This window comes from Poecilia reticulata, chromosome 5, assembly GCF_904066995.2.
Source record: "Poecilia reticulata chromosome 5, P_reticulata-male-v2, whole genome shotgun sequence".
NCBI classification, from domain to species: Eukaryota; Metazoa; Chordata; class Actinopteri; order Cyprinodontiformes; family Poeciliidae; genus Poecilia; species Poecilia reticulata.
Genome location: NC_088834.1, coordinates 8,067,375 through 8,088,363, shown reverse-complemented (window position 1 = coordinate 8,088,363; position 20,989 = coordinate 8,067,375). Strand labels below are relative to the sequence as shown.

Genomic DNA, 20,989 nt, shown 5'->3' with positions numbered 1-20,989 from the left:
GTTTTGACTCATTTTCAAGTGGCACATTACATGAGCTCCCTTTAAAAACAAGGGAGCTCTGGAATAGCATGTAGCTGCTGTGACTAGGATGGGGCTTGAAATTCCCAGTTCTCCCAGTGCACCCAGTGTAGGGCTCGGTCAGCAGTGCGCGCCACCGCGAACAGAGGGCTCCACCGCTGTTCACCGTGAACGCGCCTCTCCATGCGGGTTCAATAAAGGGAGCAAAAGCGGTGAAAAGAAAAAGATGCTGCTGAAGAGAAATGACGGCCGGGCTGGACGGGAAAGCTGAGACTGGTTTGATCCCCCTATCCGAACCCGGTCTCTGGGTCCACTTGGTCCGGTTCTCCGCACATCGCCTCCAGGTCTTTGTCAGCCGGTTCGCACACGGACAGCAGAGCGCTTTTGTGATTTTTTCCTTTTTCTGAATGAAGACGCTCATCAGATGAAGGCGGTGTTAGCTTCAACCCAGCAGAGAAGCGGCAGTATTAACATTTGAGGAATCCCGTGAAGTTTGTGTTGCTGGGATTTATGCTTTGCATGGACTGAGCCACCTTTTGTTCGGAGAAAAGAGGCGTTTGATGCAGCGGTTCGGTCACACTGAGGCAGAATAACTGAGCAGGTCCTTGATCACAGCACATCTCCCGTTAATTATCATTTTTGCTTTACATACCCGAGTGAAAAGGGGCGTGTGAACATTCCCCAGCCTAGATATTTAAATTATTACAGATCATTTATTTATTTATCTGTTCATTGACTCTGCGCCCTGCGCCTGGTGTCCACCTTCTTCTGTCAGTCCCGGACTGCGCTCGACTGTCCCGGTTCTGCCCTTTGTGTTCCGGGGTTGACAGGATCACCATGCCGGAGTGCGTGTCGGTGTCGGAGTTCGTGCAGGAGGTTCAGGAGGACTGGAGCTCTCCCACCACCTCCTCCTTCACCTCCAAGATGATCAACTGCAGGAACACCATCTACCTGCTGGAGGAGGTGAGTGCTGAGAGGGAGTGGAGGGGAGAGGGTGGGATGTGGTCGTGTTTCTACTGAAACCAACATTTAAAGCTTATCCACAATAGTCATCCTCCCCAAAGACAAAGAAAGATGTCTTTGACCCCCTCCACCAATTGGTCGCCCTTAGGTTTTTGTGTAAGGTTAAGTTGTCATCATTTGCATCTTCTAAATTATTTTGTAATGCTGAAACTACAAATCCCTTTGCATTTATTTTCCCTCCTAATTTCTATGCTTGACTCAAAGAAAGTAAAATAAAAATAAAAAATCTGCATTTGTGTTATTCTTATTGCTGCATGGACTGTGGTGACATCATGTAATAACTCAGCAAGGCTCTTATCACAGTGATCAGGACTCAGTCAGTGTTCCCATCTGTATGCAGGTTCTGGGATGCTGATAAACATCTGTAAGCTAAATAATTGTCAAGTTCAGATTATTTCAATTTATCTACATTGCAGTAATATACTAAAATGCCTCATCTCATAGCACTTTGCAACACAATTGTAAATGAAATCTCAATCGCTCCATGTTCAATTCAGATCACTCCAACTCATTTCTATACTACCGTGTCTGAAATGAAAATATTTAATTACATATGGTCTATTGAGTCTAATTTTAATAGAGTAGAGTCATAGAGTCGTTCTCTGTGTTAGCAGCCATCTGGTGCAACAGGGAGTTGAGAGGACAGGAAGAATACACAGACTCTGGACCAGAAGTACTTTAAACAGTAAAACAAAACCAAGGTACACAATTAATGGCAGCAAAAGCTCTGTCAGTGGCTCTGTACTCAAAGGAGACACAGAAGAACCTCAGTAAACTGTAAATAGGATAGAAAACATAGATAATGCTTGGCTATTGTCTGCAAATCTCTTTAGTCGTGTTTAGGAAAGAGAAAATCTAAAGACAGAAGCACTGGACCAAATACTTTCTATGACTTCTAGTAAATTCTTTCTATGAAAGCATTTGGTCCAGTGTAGTACACAAAGTTATTGTCAGTAACTCTTTCCAAGAAAGAGACACAGCTGATCACTGAAACACTGGACCAGAGGTACTTTTTTCAAGAAAGGAAGCAGAGAGAATATTATTAAAGAAAGAAACAAAACCAAACACAAAATGACTGGGCAATGTGTATTTTCTACAAGAATGAAAGCGAAGAAGAGTACAACAAGTTAATATCTGTCAACAGCTCCATCCAGGAAAGCTAAAGTTTTCACAGGAATGAAAACCAAAGACAATACACAAAGATCATTTCAACAATAGATCTGTGTCGATGGCTCCTGAGAAGAGACACAGCTTAACAAAGAATCACTTTCTGTGGGAAATAAAACTAAAAGACAGAACATAAAGTCAATATAGACAATAATAAAAGCAGAGAGAGAAAATATCAATGCAAGGAAAAGTGGCCAGTATATTCCCCAGCAGCCTAAGCCTATAGCAAATTATCAAACAGAATAATGTTGTGAAATGTTCTCTGATATTCTACCAGCTGATTTGCATTCATTCAGCATAGTGAGAGATGAATTTTACAATAAGCACACAAGCTTATTCTTTTACTTGAAAAATAACTGGGGAGGTTTGTTGCAAAATGGTTGACCGTAAAATTTATGAACTGTTTTTCACCTTTTAGTTTAAGTTGGCTGATATCTGGTCTAACAATAACTAAAATTGTAACTTTTGGTGATTTATTTTTTATCTCATGAGCTTTTTTCACACTGCAATCTGCAGGAAAGGCTTTACTGAGTTAAAATGTAATCAGCCGATATAGAATTTGATGTGTGTCTGTTTGACCTGATGGAGCTGATCAGTGAGGTGAGACTGAGCCTTTCAGGGAGCAAAGGTTTACCAAACTGAGCTGCTCAACACTGTGGTAGAACTTCTTCACATGTGAGCTGTGCATCACTTACTCTGTTGAGTGAGGCTGTGAATTGATTAAAGCAGTAGAGAAGTGACAAAATGTCATATTTACCCAAACTGTATAATTACTTTTACAAAACAATCAATCAACTCTTGTTTAATTTTACAATAATCTTGTTATTTCATGTTCTTCAAAGTCAGAAGTAAATTCCAACATTAACTTAGGTTTCATCCTTCAAGACTTTATACTCTATAGAACATAATGTTTGCACTGATAAAGTACGTTGTTTAATCAATTTGCCTTTAAGTGAAGCCATGTGTGGCTTTTTTGTGAGCACCCTCTTTATGTGCCACAAGTAACATTTTCAAAAGCTCACATGACTTTTGGTCAAAATCATAAATTCAGTTTGTATTGCCAAAGATTTGGGTGCATGAATCAGATCATTTCTGGTCTTCAGTGTTTAATGTATGTCAAATAAAGGGATGATGATGTCATATGAATGGATGTGTGAATATCCATTCATGTTTTAGTTTTATGTGATCTTTTCATCTACATGTGTAAAAAAAAAAAAATCACCACCACTTTCTTTCCAAAAGTTGATTTCGACAAAAATGATATCTTTTGACACAAAATGACTTAGGCCAATACTTTAGGAAGGCGACAACATATAGTCACCTCCAAAATATCAAAAATGGGCTTTAAATAATATTTTGCAAAAACAGACAGGGGAATTTCACTTGCGATTTTTAAAACTTTAGTATTTTTTTTGAGGTTGTCAGACAGAAATCAATTTAAAGAAAAAAAAACTGTCACTGAAAATTACCAAGATTTTTCTAAAGTCCTAAAAAATGTCTGTTTCAATCAATCAATCAATCAATCAATCAATCAATCAATTGAATTTGTACAGCACATTTCAGGAACAAGGCAGTTCAAAGTATTTTACGTCATAAAAACACAAAATTACAAAGTTAACAGTTAACAATCGAACACATATTACATAATATTACATCTTGATGAGTGCCATCACCAAAATCATACACATGAAATATGTTGGTCAATGTTTTATGGTTCAAATCAACTCTTAACAAGTTTTTAGTTTTGAATTAAAGAAACTCAGTTTTTAATTGATATATACTACAAATGCTGAAATATCTGATCAATAAAAGTTATTTTATGGTGTACGACAGTCTTGTCTGTCTAAAACGATCATACATTTTGGACGTCTCAAACATCTTAGGCATATTAGACATCTGATGGGCAAAGACATCCATTACATCTCCAAAGAAAAGAGAGAAATCTGATAGAAGTAATGAATTTAATTCAACTAAAAGCAGCACCAGATTTTTTTTTGTCTGAGAATATTTTTGGCAGCCGAACAGAATTCCTTCGTCTTTCAGTTCATTTTCTGCCAGTTAGCAAATTAAATACTGTGAACAATTTGTGTAACTGGCCCACTGCTGTGTGGGGTCTGTGTATTTGGATGAGGATGCGCTTTAAAGCAGCATGCAGCAGAACCCCCGCTTTCCATCCCTCCACAATGGAGTTATTGACCTGGAGAATGGCCTGAAAACACGCTCAATCTGAACCCTCCCCTCGGCCCCCATCATGTACCCCCAGCAGGGCCGACATATGTTACCAAGGCAACAGATTACTGGGCATCATCATTCTTTGTTATTGTTTTTTTTATGGTTATGAAAAGAAGCCAGAGAGATTAATGTTAATGAAGATGTTAGTTAATCTGCAAGCTGGTGTGGGATAAAGGCAGACTGGAGAGGTGTAAACTACAGCTTTTAACGGGATATTTATATGCATAAAATCTTGTTTTCCTTTTGTCGCAAGGCAGCACATCTGTTGAAGTATTTAGTTCTGCCAAATTTTGCATGAAAATCAAGGCTTTTTTTGATAAAGTAATCTCTTTAAAGGGGGATTCTAAGCAATGGGTCCTTAAATCAATATGATCAGATCAAACTTCATTTTCACTTTAAGCATCCATTTTCTTACACCCTTGTCCCTTAGTGGTTTCAGGAGGGTTGCTGGTGCCTATCTCCAGCTAACGTACCGGGCGAGAGGCGGGGTTCACCCTGGACAGGTCGCCAGTCTGTTGCAGGGCAACACAGAGACACACAGGACAAACAACCATGCACACACACACACACACCTAGGGGCAATTTGGAGAGGCCAATTAACCTGACAGTCATGTTTTTGGACTGTGGGAGGAAACCGGAGTACCCGGAGAAAACCCATGCATGCACAGGGAGAACATGCAAACTCCATGCAGAAAGACCAGGGCCGGGAATCGAACCCAGAACCTTCTTGCTACAAGGCAACAGCTCTACCAACTGCGCCACTGTGCAGCCTTTAAGCTTTAAGCAAGGCGCCCAAATCAAATGCAGATTTTCAGGATACAAGGACTTTTATTTTTTTCAGAAAAATGAATTTGCATGAAGGTAAAACTTAAATTCAAACAGTCAACATTGAAAGTTACAAAACACTAGATTGTAACTGTTCTGGTCATCATCTACTGTATTCACTTACTAAAGTTTATATTTGGACTTACACTGTTTATTTTCAGTCTAAATCTTGAGTCTAGTGCAGAACTATTTTCATATTCTTTTCAGAACTTTGTAAATCATTACAATTATGCCAAAGTAGCCAAAACAACTGGCTCTGGAGTTGTATTGTACTTATGTATACCTCTTTGAACCTTTTAATTTTTTTTCATGTCACAACAATAAACTTTTAGAAATTTTGAGGGAATAATATGTGGTGGAAAAACACATAAACTTAAACTTAAACACATAAACTGGATACTGGATTTTTTGTCCTCCTTTTTGCAAATTAAGTCACGTTCAATCAGAACTAATAGAGAGAATCTATGAACTTTTCCAGTTTTAGTCTGTATTTATATTAAGCTAGTCTAATGAAATGCATTTGATCTAAGCCATTCCATTGAATGGCTTCATTGTCCTGCCAGAAGGTAAACTCTCCCATTTGTCATCCTCTAACAAACGTTCACCTTGCACTACACTGTATTGCTGTATTTACCTAAATCTATTTTCTTTTTAATTATTACCAATATTTTGGTCACTCCAGAAGGAATAATTCTCACAGCATGATGCTGTTACCACCATGATTGACGTTAGAAATGTTGGTGTCTTAAATGTAGACCATAATAATTCAGGTTTGGTCTCATCACTGACTCACCTTCTACATTTCTTTTGGGAAACTACAAAAAAGAAAAAATGTTCTGGCCTTCTGTAAACAGGCTTTCATTTTGCTTCAATTCGATTATGGCCAACGCTGTGGCCATAATCGAATTGATAACTGTTAATAGTCATCCTGTCAATATTTTCTTCCACCAGAGCTGTTCATTTTTGCAGCTCCATTAGTTTACAGTGAGCCTCTTGAATCCAGTTTACAAACATGTATTTTTTTTGTGCTTGCAGTTGTGACATTTCTTTTTCCGTCTTCAAACCTGGCATACTTAACGTTTTAACAACTGACAGTTCTTTTGTCACCAGTCCTTTTGCCCTCCTCCTGACAGTGCTGCTTATTTCTAAAAACGCACCCTGCACAATGCGAAAGTAAGAGCTAGGAAGAAAATAAGAGAAAACACAGCCAAAGACTTTCACAGAACCTTCAGAAGTATTTGACAATTGAAAGTAAAAGATAAAGAAATGAGAAATGTTTTAAACTGGCGTGTCTAGTACAGAAAGATACAAAATAGGCTATAGAAGTAAGCAAAAATAGTTTTGTTTGCTAAATAGATTAAACAATAATTTATGGTTGTTATCAAATGTCACTTGAAATGTTTGTCTTTTCAATAGTTTGTAAAAGCCTGAAGCAGAATTACCAATCATTTTCGATAATTGCTTGTGATACAACACAAATTTTGCAGGACATGATTAAATAAAACAAAGCCTCAGTTTAAAACAGCCACATCCAAACTGAGCTGCTGCTTCATGCAGGGAATTTTGACCAATCAAATGATGGTTTACAGTCATAAGAAAGCAGGTGTCTATTGTCCAGCAACAAAGCCTGCTGCCCCCATGCACTTGCAGACCCAGTCATGCAGAAAGCTACTACACCCACTTATCATTCATGCGTGTGCTTGTCCAGGTTCTGGACAGCGACCGGATGGTGTTGCAGAAGATGAAGAAAGCTGCAAAGGCCAAGTATGCTTCAGGGCAAGGTACACAAATCCACATGCAGACAAACACAGATTACATTTAGATTATTCCCCAAACTAACTCAATTTCTTTCTTTTTTGTTAGATCATGTATCTCACCTGGAGCAGTACATCAACTCGATGGAGAAGCTCGCAGTAAACTGTCACTCAAATGGAGAGACGGAGGTCGGCTCGGCCTTCTGCCGCCTGGCAGACTTTTCCAAAGAACTTCTGTCTCCAATGAAAAATCTGGTAAGTGAGAATATCAGATAAATAACTAGGAGGTCAGGAGCCACATCAACTATTCCTTGGCTAAAAATGTTTTTATTCCCTTGACTGCAATCTTCAACTTCATTATGATCAGAATGAGAAAGTATTTTATTGCCAAGCATGTGAGGACACGCTGGAAACTCGTTTTGATCACTGAAGTTTCAGGAGTTACACAAATCCCATTGAGCAAATATGGACACAAATTACAAGCAACAATTAAAACCACAAAAGAAAATACAGTGCACTATAAAAGTCTGATCTATAGGATATTTTAAATATGTAATAGTTGTCACTTTTGGAAATTGGTTAAATTATATATAATTTAATAAATATGTAATTAATGTTTGGCAATGTTGTTATTTACAAGGTGGTATATACAGAGAGGTTGAACAACAGAGAATAGTACAGTACAACAAGTGCCTGAACTGAACAATAAGACTGAGAAACAACATCCAAGTTGAGATTGTATTTTACTTGTTAGGTCTTGCATGTTGTTTAAAAGTCTGTGAGATAGATGGATTGTGTGAAAGAAGCTGTTTTTATTCTGTGCTGCTTTGGTTTGTATCACTCTGAGGCGCTAGCCTGAAGGCAGCAGTTTACACAGTCAGAATATGACTTTGAGGAGCCAGAGGGAGTTTATTTATTTTTTTGCTTTTGCTTTCTTTTTTGTCTGTAAAAAACACAAATCCTGGATGGGGGTCTGTGAGGCATGAATAAATCTCTTACTGTTGCAGCAGTCTTATGTCAGGGTTAGTGAATTATAAAAGTTCACTAAACAGACTCTGACAGCTGATTAGAACTGCATCAGGATCTTCAGAGCCAATGAAAATCTCCTCGGCTCCCTTTTCACAAATGGGTTTATTTGTGATATTCATTTCAGCTCTGGTATGATGTGGTTCTCTGAAACTTAAGATGTTACAGCTTAAAAACATGCAGCTTTTATGATCTATAATTCTTGACCAAACTTCAAATGTCAGAGTAAAATGTTCAATCTTTTCTCCACTGGAATCCAACATATATGATATGAAATCACAATTAGTTACTGTGAACCCAGATGATCAATAGTTATGAATGATAACCTCTAAAAATACACATAAAAATTGAGAAAAATACTATTTGCTTAATTCAGCATCTGCATGAATGGTTCTATGTTTTAAGGACACGAGCCCATTACACTTATGATTGGAACAAGAGTTTTTGTAAAAGGTAGCATTTGCAAACTGCTGATCAGAGCAAAATGTGCTTATTTTGCTGTGTGAGCTATTATGAAATGTTATGCAGGGTCCTAATGTCTCTTCAAGAGTTACAATGCAACCCTAAAAAATGCCAAACGCTCTAGAGAAGACAAATAGCATCATACTCAGCTCCCCAAAGCCATCTGCAAGACGAAAGTCTAAATGCAGGGTGGAAAAGTACCCTATTTAATTTATGTACATATATTACATATATTGCATACCTGCCTGATGACATCTTTTTCATTTATTGCGTCAGTAGTAATTAATTGCACGATAGCATTGCCAATGCATCAACCTACATTTGCTTTTTCCAGTGTAGATACTGTATATGATTATAGATCCTGAGGTTTAAGCTAAAATACTGTATATGTGTATACACTTATAGTATTAAGTGAGTTATTTAATATCAGAATTAGAAGTGGTTAGTCATTTTCTGCAGTTCTGATTAAATAAACATTTAAAAAAGGTTAAAAAAGGTTCCAATATTGATCTCCCCTAAACAACTGAACACATTTCATTATCATTAGGCAAATGTCTGAATGCTCAACTCCCAATTAACATCTGGGCAGCACATGGTTAGCTTGTGTTTTCTACATCTGAGGATGTATTTTTCTGTTAAACTACATAAGAAAACTTTAGTGCAGAAAAACATCAGCTGAAGTCTTGTATTTAACAGACCACCAGCATGTTTATGTCTCAAAAGACTAAATATCTGCTCAGATATAAGTCCTTCACTCCAAACTGAAACATTTTTCCTCTATTGCGCCTGGCTTGCCTGAAATGCCTGGCTGGTTGTTCTTTCTGGCTTTTTCCTCCTTTGATTTCACAATGAAACTCATTTGCATAACATCCGGCAAGTGACAAGTGTGGCACACTTCAAACAGAAAAAATGCAGCTGCTTCCACCTTTTTCCCCCCACATCAGCTGACCAATCGGGGCAAAGCAAGTTTTTGCAAGAGAGAGGATGTTAAAGAGGGAAAAAACTAGGAAGCAACATAAAATTATGAAGAAAATCTATTTTTTTTAACATTACTGCATGTCAATATGATGTAGCTGTTTTAATTAGATTTTTTTTAAAAAACCACACATTTTCAAAACGTTGATTATAGAATCTGAAAACCCAATACGCCTTTTAGCAGCTTGTTAAGTGTTCATGTGCATGTGTTTATTTATTTATTTATTTGTGTGTGTGTTCAGCTGAAGAGCATGCTCCACAACATCAACTTCTTCCTGGACTCGTTGGTTAAAGGAGACCTGCGGGAGGTGAAGGGGGTGAGGACTTTAGATGTTCTCAAGTAAAGTGTATGTTATGAATAAATTAAGCCATGAGTCATCTGAAATGGTGAAATGAACAGAGATCATTTGTGTAGATCTGAAGTAAATTTTTCCTTCTCTGTCCCGCTGCAGGATCTGAAGAAACCATTTGAGAGAGCATGGCGGGATTATGAGAGCAGATTGTGAGCGACAATCCTTTTAAAGCAACTGAGAGAGTTTACATGCTCTTTTGCATCTCCTATTTTTAGGATACCCTTGTTACGTGTTTGTGCATGTAAAAAATAAATTACACCTCTGCATAATTCAGGAACACGGAAAGGCTCTTGTAAGCAGAAGTGAGCTGGTAAAACTGTCAGGAGTCGGATTAATAATTCAAAGCGTGCGTGTGTGTTCAGCAAGCAGGTGGAGAAGGAGAAAAGGGAGTTAGCGCGACAGTACGGGATGGTTCGGAGCGAGGTGAGCGGAGGAGAAATCGCTGAGGAGCTTGAGAAGGAGAGGCGCTCCTTCCAGCTGAGCATGTGTGAGGTCAGTGACCCCAGCTTTTTAAAACCAGTCTATTTGTGCTAACTCCCCTTGCTGCTCAGCACTTTACATTACCCCATTACATTTATGTCCAGTTAATAGACCAACTCTCTATTTCAGTATCTCATTAAGGTGAACGAGATAAAAACAAAGAGAGGAGTCGACCTGCTGCAGAACCTCATTAAGCACTACCACAGCCAAAACAAGTAGGTTCTGGCTCACACACACTCAGACAACATAAAACATTATGTAATACAGTGACAAAGATGGATTTACCCTAAATGTCTTTGTGTAGTTTCTTGCAGGAGTGTGTATCTACCACTCAGAGGCTGAAGCAGTACATGGAGGAGCTGAACGTAGTGCTGAACATGGTATGAATGTTGGCAGAAGCCTACAACGGCGAATTAGGGCTGTTAGATAGAAAATAGAGGCATAAATTTGAGTATGATCAAATTCAGAAACTTTGAGATTAATCTAAAACAGTTTCTAGAAAAAAAAACTAAAAGTTTTTTTTTTTAGTTTTTCCCATCACATTTCTGACTTTTAAGTCTCAGAAGTTTTCATGTTTATTTTCTAGAAAATTTCTGCAATTAATCCTAAGATTTACTCCTTTTCTTCTACAATGGCCGTACTATGCCATAGGAACCTGTAGCTTTGTGTTTTCATGTGTGTGTGCTCATTGTGTATGTTGTTCTTTTCCTTAATGAAAACTTCAAGCAAAAGTTTCGATTGTTTTCAACCAATTCTAAAACCATATTAGTGTTATTTTTCTTGTGTCGAAGCAATGTTAACCTTTTACCACCTGGATTGAAACATTGAATCTTTAAATTTATAGTTGTTTTGGGAAAAACTGTCAGAAATAAAAGTTTAGTTGTCACAAGAAAAAGTACATATTTAGTCCATTTGTATATTCAATGTTCAGGAAGATCTCAGTGGCGTCAGGCATTCCCAAAGTCTTCTGCCAGCAGATGATGCTTCCAGTTAAGAGTGGGTAAAAGATTTACAGAGAAGTTCAAATAACTATGCCAAATTCCTGCAAAGTTATTTAGCTCCACAAAAGTAATATGAGACAAAATGTGCTGATTCATAACATTGTTTTGTGTTGCAGTCAATGTGCAGGACTTCTCTGCAGCAATGCACCCCTATACAGTCTGGATTTAAAACTTTGCAGCTAAACCCTTTATGTTAAACTGCATGTCTTCGTTAACTTTTTACAATATGAGACTTGCTATCCTTGACCAAAAATTGTCACTTATTTTTTGTTGTTTAGTTTTTATTTATGTACTTATCTGTTTTTCGTGTTCGTAAACTTGTCTTCAGTTTGATATTTCATTTCATTTTCTGTCTCAGAAGGATATTTATATGGAGTATAATATTTATATGGTGTTGTTAGTGAAAATGATGAACTGTGACGTGGCGTTGGTGTGTACAGGTGAAGCAGCGTCAGGAGGAGGAGAAGAAGCAGCTGTGCACCATCAGGGATCAGCTGAGGCCAGTCGTCCACACAGAGCAGGTCTGAGACTCCAACCCTAACAATGACTCAGACTGAGCCACAGACCAACTGATTCAGAAATGGTTTGTTTGTGTCTGCAGGACTCTTTACCTAAGCAGGTGTACAGCATGCATCAACTTCTGGGAGATAAACAGTACGGAACAGAGAGAACAGGATTCCTCTACAAGAAGAGTGACGGGTAAAATAAAAACCACAAACGTTACAAGCTTGTTTATGTTTAATTCAGGAGTTATGTAAGAGGACATATTTAATTAAAAAACCAAAGGACCAAATTTATAATTTAGATACTTCTGTGCTTATCATAACATATGACAAGGTGATGGAAAATGGATTCTCAGCAAGTACAATATAAACAGAAATAATTTAACTTGTCCTCATCAACAGTGAATGGCTTTACATGATCTAGAGAGGTAATAATTCATTACATCCTTAGGTGCAATGAAATGCTATTTTTTGCATATTTTCATGTGGAAAATTCTTGATTTCTTTGAGTCTGAAAAGTTATATGTCTATAGCAATGTGCATGGTTTGGATTAGTGATGATATATTCTGGGCTATATGATGTTTTTGACACTGTTTCCGCTTTACAACTACTCATGAAATTGGCTAAATAACCTCAGATGGATAACAGTGATAAGTCATTTTCAAAACCTGAACTGGTCCTTTAATAATAACACAGACCACATCTGCATGAAATTCAGTCAGATGAGGTAACGTTAGTTTTTTGGTAAAATTAGGGAAATAAAAAATGTGTGTTGTTGTTTTCATCCTGCGCCAGATTCAGATCTGGCACAGGATTAAAACTGAAAAACTATTTACATAACCTATAATGTTTTGCAGAAATTGATTTGTGTCAAAAATTTTATATAACCTTGTTTTTTAGTGACAATGCATATCTACAAAACCTATGTTCACTCAAACCCTTAAACTCTTGAAAAACGGGAAGGAGTATGCCCGTGTTATTTGCTTTGCTAAAATATTGTGTTTGTGTTGCAGGCTGAGAAAAATGTGGCAGAAGAGGAAATGTTCAGTTCACAACTGTTACCTGACTATTGCACATGCTACAGTGAGTGTGGGTTACTGCAAGTTACTGCATCCTCTGACTTTTAATGTCTAAATTGTCATAATTAAGATTTCTTTGTTGATATTGTGACTTCACTTCTTAAAAAATAGATTGTTTTAATCAAGATTACTAGGCATTTCTGGATTTCAAGGTAATTATATTTCCACACTAGCAGAAAAGTCCTAATTCCTTTTAAGGAACGTATTTGGGAATCAAACAGATTAAAATACCCACATTGTTCGCAGAAAAGATATTCAACCAAAGCTACTCTTGTTAGTGTAGAACCTTTAATTATCTCACTCCAGTTAATGGTTACGTGTGTATTAATTATTGTTGATTTTTTGAACCACTAATAAAAATTGAAATATAATAAATAATTACCTCTGTTATATAACTTCTAATGTGGTGCCGTATCCCATCACTTTTAATGTTTTTGCTTTAGGTTTTTTTTTATTCAGCTGTAGAAAACATGCAGGGTTTAAGTATTTGCATCTTGTCAGCTCTTTTTTCTGTCTTTCAGCCAAATAAACCTCCGACCCGACTTAACCTGCTCACCTGTCAGGTGAAACCCAGCGTGGAGGACAAGAAATGCTTCGACCTTATCTCCCGTAAGACACGTCGAAAGGGCTCTTAGCATAAAGTGAAAACTGTTCTGCAGTCCAGACTCGAGTCCAAACAGAATTGTTTTGTGTTAAATCTGTTAATTCATTTCCAGTTGTTTAAATCTTGACTAGATTTAAGTGACAAATTTTATGTACATTTATTGTTAAATATTAGAAATATAGTTAGAAACGTAATGAATAAGCATATCTGTATGAATATTAAGTGAAATTGAATGAATATTAAAAGTACATGAATATTTACATTTAAATGACAGTAAAAACAATTTGGTGTATTTATTACATACTTGATTAAAATGTTTTTCAACTCTGTCCTTTAGATAATCGGACCTATCATTTCCTGGCTGAGGATGAAGCTGAGTGTGTTGCGTAAGTCTTTTTTTTAATTATTTGCAACAAAAAACTAGGATAAAACTTTATTTAAGCATTATTTTTTTTGTTTGAATCTTATCTGTTATTAATCTGGACATTTTTTGTCTAAAATCAACAATTGTTCATTATTTGAAATACTCAGCATGGCTGAAAGTGAGTCAATGAAGCAAAGCAAAACCTGGTATTTATTTGTATAAAAGATTTTATTTTCTACTGTCTGGGGTTTAATATGAGTGATGTATGCCTTAATCTTTAATTGAAAACATATTACAGGATGCAATGTTAATCTTGGGTGTTTTCTTTTGTATGTAGTACTCTAATGGCATAAATCTACATCAGAATGATCTGAATAGTTACAAAGTTTTGTCTGTAGAGGAGAACTGTGTATTTGTTTTTGTTGTGAATGTTTAGATGGATCTCGGTGCTCAGTAACAGTAAGCAGGAGGCTCTCAGCATGGCCCTGGACGGGGGCAGGCGGGGAGGCGGAGGGGGTGAAAACAGCGTGGAGGATCTGACCCGGGCCATCACTGATGACATCCGCAGAATGCCGGGAAACAACTACTGCTGTGACTGTGGCGCTCCAGGTAATCTCTGTCTGCCAATAAGCATGTCTTATTTGACTCTTTTTCATTTCATTTCAAGCGTAAAAGTCACATTTTTCCTCTCTGAAGATCCTGGATGGGTCTCAACAAATCTAGGCATCCTGACCTGTATCGAATGTTCAGGGATCCACAGGGAAATGGGCGTCCACGTGTCCAGGATCAAGTCTCTGAGCTTGGACAGCCTGGGAACCTCAGACCTATTAGTAAGGAACATCTCTATACTGCGTTGATCCTTTGTGGGTCTGTAGGTTATGTTTTTGGCCCAAGTTGACATACGTAACTCTGTGTTGAAATCAATATATGCTGACAAAGTCCAAAGAAGTTTAATGTATTCACATTTTGGGTTGGTTAACTGTCCATCAGTGAAACCAACCAATGACCCAGCCTTCTATCCAATAAGGCAGTTTGTGGTTGAACCTTGGGTAAACCCTACATCGTGCTTTTGATGTTTGCAACTGAAATGTATTATTTCCTGTTCGATGAGCATAAAATGATATAAACTGATGTTCTCTGTTGTTTATTTCAGCTGGCCCGAAATGTTGGAAACTCTGGCTTTAATGACATATTGGAGGCAAATCTGCTTAGTCCGTCACAGAAGCCCTCCCAGCACAGCCATATGTAAGTTTCACCCACTGTTGTCCATTATTGGAGAAAATACACATTTGAAACATTGTGTGCCTATGACAGGGGGGAGCGCAAAGATTTCATATTGTCAAAGTATCAGGATGTTCATTTTGTGAGGAGGTTCAGCAGTTCTTCTGCAGCGCTGCGACTGGGCCTGCAGGAGGCAACCAAGAGCTGTGACATCTACAGCCTGATCCAGCTGTATGCTCAGAGGGCGGAGCTAAGCCAGCCACTGCACACCCACATACAGGTAACCACACATTAACGATCTACATCAATCATGCTTACAGGTAAAAAACTAATACCAGTAGTACGTAGTATGTTGCCGGTGTGAACCAGGCTTTTTTCAGAGAATAGTTCTCCAGACTTTCATAATATCTTTCAAAATCTTTTTTGTACTTTTGCTTTGCCACTTCTTTTTGTCTTGTACACACACCTACACACAGATTAAGAAATTAACAAGTGTCAGCATCTATTTAGGTGAACCCAATCAGAGATAATAATGCAGCTTCCTCCACTTGTATTAATCCATGTAAAGATGTGTAAAAAAAAAAAAAACTCACTGAAATACTTGCAGTAGAAATAAAAGAAGAATTTTGAGAGAAGTTTAAAATTAAAACCTGTGAGAACATTAATTCAGTGAGAAAATTTCACAAGTTCTTCGCAAAAAAAAAAACAACAAAAAAGAATAAATAAATCTTTCCGCACGTTCTCACACGTTGGCACCAATGATGTTAAATCTTTGAGTGCTGATGGAACAGAACCTCCTGTTGGGATTTTTGACCATTCCTCTTGATATAAACACAATCTTCACCCAGAGTCTTGGTTCCTCTCTTAATGCACTCTTCTCTTCAGTTCTCCTCACCGGTTTATGATTTTGATGAAAGACATAATAACAACTCATTACCAGTTTTCTATCCAGATTTTTCAAAGAGTTAATAAAACGATGTATTCTATGAAGGTTCTTGTTATAAGGCCACAGCATCACAGTTGATTTTTGTGATTTTATTTGTTTTACTCATTTGTGATTGTAGATTTTTTTTCAGGTATTTCTCCCAAATAATCTGTAGGCATGTAGATTGCATCTAATTGTTGTTTTAGATAGCAAACAACAGCTATGTAATTAATAAAAATAAATTATATAGACATTAAAGGATGGGTGGAATTAAGGGGTAAGGGTTAGAATTGGAAGAAAAGTTGAAGAACTTTTGGAATTATTTTCAATTACTTCCATCCCTAATTCACAGTGTGAATGCCTTGTAGTATTCACACAATGCTACAAGGCACTGAATGAATGCTTTGTGTGTGAATTCTTTGTGGCATTCACACAATTAGTTGAATGGCATGATCTTTTGCCTCTTAGTTTTGAAGAACTAAGAGATTACATACCATAAATGTAAAAAAAAATGTCTAAAGTTCCTAGATACTCTTATTAGCTGAAAAGCCTGAAAAAAATAGCAATAGCTGGGGATTTTGCAACAAAAAAAAATCTTCTTGATGTTTCTGAAATTTTCCTAAAATGTCAATAAAAAGGTTTGGTATGTTTCCATACCAACAGGAGAAAGGGGAGACGGCTCTGCATTTAGCCGTCCTGTTTGCTGACAGGACGTCGCTGCACATCCTGGACTTTCTGGCCCAGAACTGGTCAGTCTGCTGTGATGATGCTGTGTAGTTGTTATGCCTCAGAGTGGTAAGGTTCACACCTGCATGTTTACTTGCATAGGTTTTCTCTTTTTTCCAGTTCCAATGTGGACGTACAAACCTCAGCAGGAAACACTGCGCTGCACTACAGCTGCCTGCATAACAAGAGTGACTGTGTGAAGCTGCTGCTGAGAGCCCGAGCCAACATACACATCAGTAATGCAAATACTCTCCCATAGTATTTTGCACATTGTTTCATTAAGACAATTTATTGGAAAAGTGTTTTCTTTATTAAATATGAATACATTATCAGAAACTAGGCATTCAATTTACAGATTGTTACTAGGAAAAGCTTTAAAATAATTTTGTTTTCTAAACCTCCTGTAAAATAAACGCATTCTTTTTCTAACAAAAAGAATCACCGTTACATAACAACATCATTTTTCTGTGTCGCAGAGAATGAGTTGGGAGAAACTGCTCTGGATGTGAGCCGCCGACTGAAGCACAGTGAATGTGAGGCGCTGGTGAGAAGCTCAATCTGATTCTGGATTACTTTATTTATTTTAATCAAAATATAAATTGTCTTGTATTCCTTGAACTTCTTGTAGATATTGTAAACCCTCACCGACTAAGAGTAAAACAATTTGAGACCAAAGTGATCAGAAATTTCAGTAATTGCAATCATGAATAAATAAAATTTAATTAAATCAGCCAAGATAATGAAAAATAAAAATATATATATTTTCATTTCATTTTGAGCGTTCTTCATTCTGACAAGATGGCTTCCTTTTCTCCTACTAAATGACTGAGCTTTGATTGCAGCTGCAGCAGGCCCAGTCCAACCAGTTTAACCATCACATCCATGTGGAGTATGAGTGGAGGCTTCGTCATGATGATCTGTACGACAGTGATGACGACTTTGATGACAGGGTAACAATGACAACGGCGTGTCTGCTTAACTCACCATTAGTTCTTATTTTGGTTTTTTTCTTCTGATTTTGCCATTAAAGAGTTGAAAATAGAGATTTAAATTACTTATAAATGACCAGATTATATTCTTAAAAAATCAATTTCCGAACTTTGCAGCTTGTGGATGATGGTAAAAACTGTTACTTTATTTTGGTTGCGTCCAATGACTTTATTTTCTCTCTTGTTTCAGAATGGTCCAGTAAAGAAGGAGCGCTCCTCATCTTCATCATCCTCAGTCTTCACCCCGTCGTTCTCCTTCTCTTCCCGTCCTTTCAGCTTCAGTCAGTCCTCCACTTCCACCTCCTCCTCCGTCTCCGTTGCCGCCCCGTCCGCCGGAGCGCCAGGAGCCGGCCTCCTCAGCGTGGGGAGGAGGCTGGCCATGGCCATGGACCTGCACAGCCGACCAACTGGCTCCGCCCCCAGCCCTCCACCTCCGCCTCCATCCTCCCCCGCTCCTCCACTGCCGCCCCGGGTCAAAGGTCAGCTTATTTGTTTTGAATTGTTTTGGTGATATCTTTGAAAACACAATAAATTGTTTTTGAGCTATACTTTTATTTCATTCCTAGCTGTTTGTGTTTCTTTTTAATATCAGATATTTGAAGATAAAAATATTGAAATACTTCTTCTATCTAATTACACTTGGAAACAGCTGGAGCTGTTACAGACTGATTTATGTCTATATTTCCCTTGCATTATTCCCATAATTACTCATCTGAAAAATATGACTGCTGTTTCTATTCCCTAATTAACTGAATATGCACTCTTCATGCTGAGCTTTCAGTGGAGGATGGCTTCGAAAATGACTTGCAGAAAAATGTTATTTCTGCTGTAACTCAAGGTTGCAGGTCTATTATTCTGAGATGACAATGCCTGTATTGTTGTCAAAAGTCATTTATTGTTGTGGTTAATTATCGTCCTATTATACAAAAACAAAAGACAGTCTTTCTGCTTATCAGATGTCGACACGAAGCGATTGCATCTGAGAAGTTCTGGCAACTAATTTCATCTCTGTGAAATTTCAGCATATAAAGCCAAAGCTTTTCTGGTTGAATCATGAGTATCTTTTTATTTTGTAGCCCCTTGTGTTCCCCCTCCTCCGCCTCCAGCTGGGGGTGATGGAGTGAGGGATGAAGAGGAGGAAGAGGCGGAGGTTTTCTTCCCCACGTCAGGAAACAGAAAGACAACACCTCCCCCTCCCATCGCTGCCCGGCACAAGAGGACCTGCTCTGAGTCTAATAAGCAGGGTAATATCTGAGAGGCACCCCGCAGTTAGTCTGTCAGAGTAACACTGTCATTAACTCTGTATGTCTGTGTGTTTGTGTGTGTGCACAGATCACGGGTTGCCAGCCAGTCCCAGGATTTACAGTGGTCCAGACTCCTCCTTCAAGAAGTGTGTGTGAGTATCTGAGATATAATTATACTGTATTTTAACACAAACTGGATGGGATTTTTATGTCTACTCACAAAACATTGGCTTTCAGGTGAAATTCATGGAAAATGTTAAAAATAAAAGCATGTTTTGATGACTTCTTAATGCTAAGTAATGTTTGGCAGCAAAAGCAAACTCCTGAAATTCAACCCCAAAGCTGAATAGCACATAATTAGTGGGTCAGGTGTCAAAAAACATAGTAATTTGATTTTAGTTCTATTTAAGTAGTAATTATACATAAAAATAATCATATATTTATCTGACACCATTGGGGAGCATCAAAGAGCTGTTCTGTATGAAGCATTATACTGCCCTCTATTGGTCACAAGGATAATAACCAGATAAATTCTCTCTCTCTGACTCCAGTCCATCTTCTCCTCTCAGCTCGGTGACTGAACGACCGGACAGAGGTACCTGTTCTGCTCAGAAACATCCACTGCACTCTTTATTCATGTCTGGTCTACCTGTCTTATGCAAATGTTGTCATTTTTAAAGGAATTCAATTTTAAACTAAAACTATTCTTCCACATTGAGATAGATGCTACAATATCTGCTCCAGCTCTCACTGACATTGTTTCTCTGATGCCTACAGCTGTTGTGTGATTCCTCCAGATTCAGACAGTTTTACACATGAAGGAAAAGCAACGCCAAAGTAATGTTGTCGCTGTGCTCCTCATGTCTCTTTGACCTAAAATACAATTTCAAAAATAATGCTACACTCCAGAAAGGAAGGATTGTGGTTAAATTAGAAAGTCTGTTATCTTCTTTACTTTTTGCTGTGACTTATAAATGCGAAAGTAGTCACATATCTGCCCTCGTCAACTGTTTACTTTCACAGTTTTTCTGTATTTGCCTGAAAGGTTTTTTATATTTTCATATTACCACAAGCGATGTTGTACATGCCCTGCAACAGACTGACGACCTGTCCAGGGTGACCCCGCCTCTCGCCCGGAACGTTAGCTGGAGATGGGCACCAGCAACCATCATCTAAACTTTAAAATTAGTGGCATAGAGATAAAAATCTGTTTTAAAGCTGGAAACATCAGCTTAGAGAATATCCCTCCAAAATAAACAGGGTTGTGCCTTTCTCCTTGAATCCTTGGCAAGGCTTATTTGAACATGTAAACACATGATGAGTCACTTAGAATTCCTCCTCTTTATTTCACAATGTAAGTATGTAAATACAATTTTTCCATTCTTTTTCTTTTGATGTTGAACTGAGCACCACATTGTGACAGCCACCTGCAAAAGAGCACCAGATGTTTTTTTTATTTTATCGTAAAATAAAAACACACCCTCTTTAAAACAACTAGACATTCTTAAATTAATTTCTCTTTGAGGTTTTCGACGGACAGAAAGTGAAAGTTGCTCCTCACATTTCCTGTACCCGGCCAGCAAAGCGCCTCCGAATGGATCTCCAATCAGCCAGCGCTCTCAGAGCTTTGAGAGCGACGGCAGAGGCCCCACCCCTCAGCCGCTTCCTCGCAGATCACTGGTGAGATCTGGTTGTTTGAAGGAACCGTTTTAAATTGTTACTACGTTCGAACCTCTGTTTAAGAGCCTGATTCATTTTGTTGCTGACTGTTTGTCTAATAAGAGTAACATTTTGTCAATCAGCCTCGTGGCGCAACCAGTCGCCGGGCTCAGGCTCTGTATGACTGCCAAGCAGACCACCATGATGAACTGAGTTTCTCCGAGGGTCAGGTGTTGGTGGTTCTTGGGCAGGAGGACAGCGATTGGTGGGTGAGTATCGGCATTCTTTATTTTTTTCTGATTGGCTGAAACTGATGTGAGAAATTGTCATGAATTCTCGTTACAATTAAATTTTTTTT

The 20,989-nt window shown here is 38.0% G+C and overlaps 1 protein-coding gene across 2 annotated transcripts in view; it reads left to right on the top strand.

Moving 5' to 3' along the window:
• Positions 1–20,989, top strand: part of unm_sa1614 (un-named sa1614) — a 22,046-nt gene continuing 1,057 nt past the window's right edge. The window contains exons 1-27 of one of the 2 annotated variants that reach the window (XM_008409149.3): positions 1–981; positions 6,974–7,046; positions 7,129–7,274; positions 9,725–9,799; positions 9,935–9,984; positions 10,198–10,327; positions 10,445–10,530; positions 10,620–10,695; positions 11,757–11,837; positions 11,918–12,015; positions 12,834–12,903; positions 13,421–13,508; positions 13,841–13,889; positions 14,304–14,476; positions 14,564–14,697; positions 15,021–15,112; positions 15,182–15,368; positions 16,677–16,762; positions 16,842–16,975; positions 17,216–17,283; positions 17,582–17,689; positions 17,919–18,207; positions 18,805–18,972; positions 19,061–19,124; positions 19,524–19,567; positions 20,498–20,652; positions 20,775–20,900. In XM_008409149.3, the coding sequence (XP_008407371.1) occupies positions 856–981; positions 6,974–7,046; positions 7,129–7,274; positions 9,725–9,799; positions 9,935–9,984; positions 10,198–10,327; positions 10,445–10,530; positions 10,620–10,695; positions 11,757–11,837; positions 11,918–12,015; positions 12,834–12,903; positions 13,421–13,508; positions 13,841–13,889; positions 14,304–14,476; positions 14,564–14,697; positions 15,021–15,112; positions 15,182–15,368; positions 16,677–16,762; positions 16,842–16,975; positions 17,216–17,283; positions 17,582–17,689; positions 17,919–18,207; positions 18,805–18,972; positions 19,061–19,124; positions 19,524–19,567; positions 20,498–20,652; positions 20,775–20,900 (2,976 nt within the window). In that variant the 5' untranslated portion in view covers positions 1–855. The remainder of the gene's footprint in view (positions 982–6,973; positions 7,047–7,128; positions 7,275–9,724; positions 9,800–9,934; positions 9,985–10,197; positions 10,328–10,444; positions 10,531–10,619; positions 10,696–11,756; positions 11,838–11,917; positions 12,016–12,833; positions 12,904–13,420; positions 13,509–13,840; positions 13,890–14,303; positions 14,477–14,563; positions 14,698–15,020; positions 15,113–15,181; positions 15,369–16,676; positions 16,763–16,841; positions 16,976–17,215; positions 17,284–17,581; positions 17,690–17,918; positions 18,208–18,804; positions 18,973–19,060; positions 19,125–19,523; positions 19,568–20,497; positions 20,653–20,774; positions 20,901–20,989) is intronic. The other variant, XM_008409150.3, reaches the window with a different exon arrangement.